At 39.7% G+C, this 4368-nt stretch overlaps 1 protein-coding gene across 1 annotated transcript in view; it reads left to right on the plus strand.

Moving 5' to 3' along the window:
• Positions 1–790: 790 nt before the first annotated feature.
• The window catches only part of tinagl1 (tubulointerstitial nephritis antigen-like 1), a gene marked incomplete at its 5' end in the record, with an annotated part of 21240 nt that continues 17662 nt past the window's right edge, over positions 791–4368 (plus strand). The window contains 1 exon segment of the mRNA XM_014005775.1: positions 791–1101. Coding sequence (XP_013861229.1) covers positions 798–1101 — 304 coding nt within the window.

Consider the following 4368-nt stretch of genomic DNA (forward strand, 5'->3'; position numbering starts at 1 on the left):
CACACACACACACACACACACACACACACACACACACACACACACACACAATACATTAATTTTGAACCTTTTGCTGAAGTTGTATAACAGTGTACAGCAGTGTTTTTGAACACATCATAAAGTGTAAGGCATTACATCTGCACTAACCATGTCACTCATCATTTAAAGCAGTTAAAGTTCTTGTCATTCAGTGCTTGTTTTTTATTTTCTTTCTTGYTAAGTGAATTTTCATATTTAGCTGCTGTTTGTCTTGGCTGATTGAAAGGAAAGTCGGAAAAAGAAGTAGACAATCTCTAAGGATCACATGGGGTTTTATTTGGATCGTTAGCTGCTAGCTCTGCCCAAACTTATCTTTAGTGTGTGTGTGTATGTGTGTGTGTGAATCACACAGCAAGATATGCACGGTGTCTTGGCAACAGTTATAACCCAAACAGACTCCTCACTTTGTTTCCGCTACAAGTTTGTTTACTTAATTAAGAATGAGTTTTGAGTCACCTTCATTGCAATTTTGTTGAAACATTTTATCTCGTCACAAAGCTTTAAAATAAAAGATGCAAATTACACATTAATATGTGCAGCTTCACGAGCAATAGTAAATCTTTTGGTAGAGGTTCAGTGAGGCCAAGATCTCCAATGGAGATCAAAAGAACTTTAACAAAACAAAACTAAAAATTGTCCTCTTGCAAATTTGTCCCTTTGTAAAATGTTTATCAAAAAAACACGACTGAAATAAAATCAAATTTACTTATATGTGTGTTAAAATGTTTTTCTTTGTTCACTTCTTTTACAGTTTAATCATGCGTCTCATTCTTCTGAGTGTTGTGGTGCTGCTCCTACTGGTGGAATGGGGTACTGCAAACAGAATGCTGTCCAGGAGAACCAAGAGAGAACTTGCCAGTCCGCTTCATGTCGGTGGCATCAGGGACCCGTATGGCTCCTACTGCCAGAGGAGAGGAGGGTGCTGCCCCGGGAGAGACGACCTGTGCACCGTGCCCTACCTGGACACCATCTGCTACTGCGACTTGTTCTGCAACCGCACCGTCTCTGACTGCTGCCCTGACTTCTGGGGTCACTGCATGGGCATTCCTCCACCTTTCATTGGTATGTAGGGGTTAAATGTGTACGCGTCACTAGCCTTTCCATGAGTGTGTGGGTCTGCCATTGTTGGTTAGATTTATGGCGGAGGCCTCGATTTTCCAACAATCTTTTCAAGTGCTGATTGATGGTACTCAGTCTGAGGGCTGGCACCCCTTGCCTTGGAATATGTTTACCTTGCACAGCTGATGACACAAGACAGAGCTCCTGTTGAAAGTCACCTGTTGGACAGACATTATGGACACTGATATACCCTCGTCCCACTGTCCTTCTGTTTATACATCCAGAAACTGTGATAATCTTCACAGAATAGACTGTTTTCAAACTAAAACTGTACAAACGTGAGATTTTCCTAATTAGCCCAGAGATGTTTCTTACCTCGAAGATATAAAAACCACTGGAAAAAAAATGGAGGTTTCATCAACCCCAACMTAAATGTGCATATGATCTCACATACGAAAAGTAGGGAAAAAAGCAGAAAAAACTATTTATTTAGTCTTCTCTCAGTTTGTTTCTCATTAAAACTGTCATACATATTATGGTATGCAGTCTTTATAGCATACATGTTGTTAAAGGACTTCAATTCATAAAAACTTTTATTTTTTGTGTATTTTGGCACAAATAGTAGGGTTAATTTCAGGCATGTTCACACTTTTAGATTAGGTAAAACCATTCCACATAACAAAATTAACTAAAAGCATTGAAAGTGGAAAAAAGGTGCAAAGCTATATTAAACTTGAAAACTTAAGGACCTTATAGAAAGAAATGTGTAACTAGTTTGGTATTTTTTTTGTCTTCATACTGCCAGTCAAGTGGACAATATTTAACTGATTTCCTGCCAACTAAGAAGTGTTTGCTTGACTTCAGCTGGCCTCCCCTCACAGCTACAGCTTTATCCTCTCTGCAGAGGTGTAAAATGTGCCAAAGAGAGCAAAAGTACCTGAGAACAGAGCAGCGAACAGTGGGTTTCTTATTAACCCACAGAGCGAAGGGGGGGTGGAACCAAGAAAGAATGTGGGCTATGTGTGTGTGTGTGTGGGGGGGGGGGGGGGGCTGTTTAAAGCACAGCTGTCCTACTGCTACACTGTACTCATCTAAATTTACCAGTAATATTCAGAAAAGCAGAAAATGTCCACATTGTGTAACAGCATGATCAATGTCAAACTTTGGTCAGAAACACATAAAATTCTGGTTGTTTTTGTGTATTTAGGAAAATACCTCAGAAATCAGCATTTATATCTAATATAGATTTTCTCTTACAAAGAAAATAAACCAAACTCAGTTAAATTTGATGCTTTCAGATGGAGTTTGTTTACTCGGTTCAGTAAATTAAACTTGAAGGAGCGGAAACAAAACAGAAGCAAACGGTGCAAACAGATCCATGATGATGATCATGATGGAGAAAACAGAGGAATTTTGTACATTTGTGATTTTTTTCTCCCTTACAAGTTATGGGTTGTTTTTTACGTTTCTAGAAGCATCCTTTCCAGGCCGGAGGAGGTTATGCAACCCGTGTCCAGGAGGAGGTGCAGGAGGCAGCAGCCTTCACCTCAGGTAGTTTGGACTCTGCATGGGACAAGCCTCAGACACTGTAGGACAAAATTAAAAATGTCCATCAACTAGAGATAAACTGTGGGAGTAACAGGCTGAAAATAGACTCGTCTGAGTGCGTTTGATTTAAAAAGTTCTCACCTGATAAGAAGAGGAAAAGCTCAGAGAGGGAGAGAAGTGAGAGAAGGAGGCAGTGAAGCAGGGGACAGGGACTGAAGTGGGGGAGTGGTTAGCTGCCTGTATATAGAGAAGGCTGAGCCTGACAGAGCAGATCCTGTGTGAGGAAAAGAGAAAGGAGACTGACCTTTTAGACTCACTACCTGTGAATGACTTCCTGAGCAACGCATCAACAAAGATCTACACTTTTTCTGTTGGATTACATATAAAAAACCAAGATTTCTGCCTCATTCAAAGGTAAAACCAACTTTTTGTTTTGTTTCATTCAACAGCAGCTCTGGTTTTATGGCAGATTCCAGGCAGGTGCAGTCTGTTCTCAAATTACCTGAACATCTTTCCACGTTGACTTTGTCCTTTCCTGTCAAGCCTCTGCTGTCAGAATTTATTTACTTTCTGGGTGTGGACAGATGTTTTGGAATAGAATGAAGGAATATGAGAAGTGATTTTTCTCAAAGGTTATTGGGTCCAGTCAGTAATTTGTCTAACTCACAAATACGTAAAGATTAAAAGTTTTTTTTTCACTCACCTGTTGGAGCACAAGCCTCGTTCACTTAAAAAGAGCTGCACCGCCATTCATCCCCCTTGACTGGCCTTTAATGAAGTGAGCTGAWCAGAAAACAGTTGACAGAAGGAAATAAAGCTGGAAAGGTTTTTATAGATACACAGTGGAGGACAAATTATCTGCAGGGTGGTGCAGGTCTGAGTCAAAGTTCGGTTCTGAGAAGACAAGTGGAGGAGTGACATATTAAAGGTGAGAAAGTTCAAGTTAAATCTAATATTTGATGATGATACATCTCTGATTCTTTTAGGATCTGTCAAATCTAAAATGACAAAACTTTTAGTTTTTTTTGTTCCAACTTCAGACAGCTGATGATAATAATTCACAATGTCTGCTAATGTCTGGAATTGATTTAGCTGTTAAAAACTCCACTTTATGAGGTTTTTTATGTTGTTGCTACAATTCACCATCCCAGCTGTGACACAGAACTGCTAATGTGTGACAGTTAGGACTGTGGATGTGAGTGTGTGGGTGCAGAGGGTTCATCTGCCCCGTGTGTTGGCCACAGCTGTCCTGAGCTCTGATGGGCCATATGGCAGCTTCTGTTACACGAGATGTAAAAACAAGGACTAAATCATCAATGTTGTAAACATTTAGAGATCTAAAATATTCACTTAAAAATCTATATAATCCTCATCACTTGTTGGTTTGATTTAGAAAGTAAGTTTTAACATAAATGTAGGCCAAAACGCTCTTTTTGTGCCAAACACGAGAAAAAGCTTTATTATATGTAAAAAATAAAAGATTGATGCCTGTTTCTGTTAATATGATTCATGGCTTATCAAATCCAATCTGCATATTGAAGTTTAGGAGGAAATTACTTAATTATCACTTTCAAACTGAACTAAAGGTCAGTGAGCAGCCTGGTGGGTGTTTTACTGGCTGCTGTGTTCAGTCTGCCACAACAAAATGCTTGTGTAAAAGAGAGGACCATCCCATTCTGCCATCTGTTTGTGTGTGTGTGTGTGTGTGTGTGTGTGTGTGTG

Source organism: Austrofundulus limnaeus, unplaced genomic scaffold (genome assembly GCF_001266775.1).
Source record: "Austrofundulus limnaeus strain Quisiro unplaced genomic scaffold, Austrofundulus_limnaeus-1.0 Scaffold32, whole genome shotgun sequence".
Lineage (NCBI taxonomy): Eukaryota > Metazoa > Chordata > Actinopteri > Cyprinodontiformes > Rivulidae > Austrofundulus > Austrofundulus limnaeus.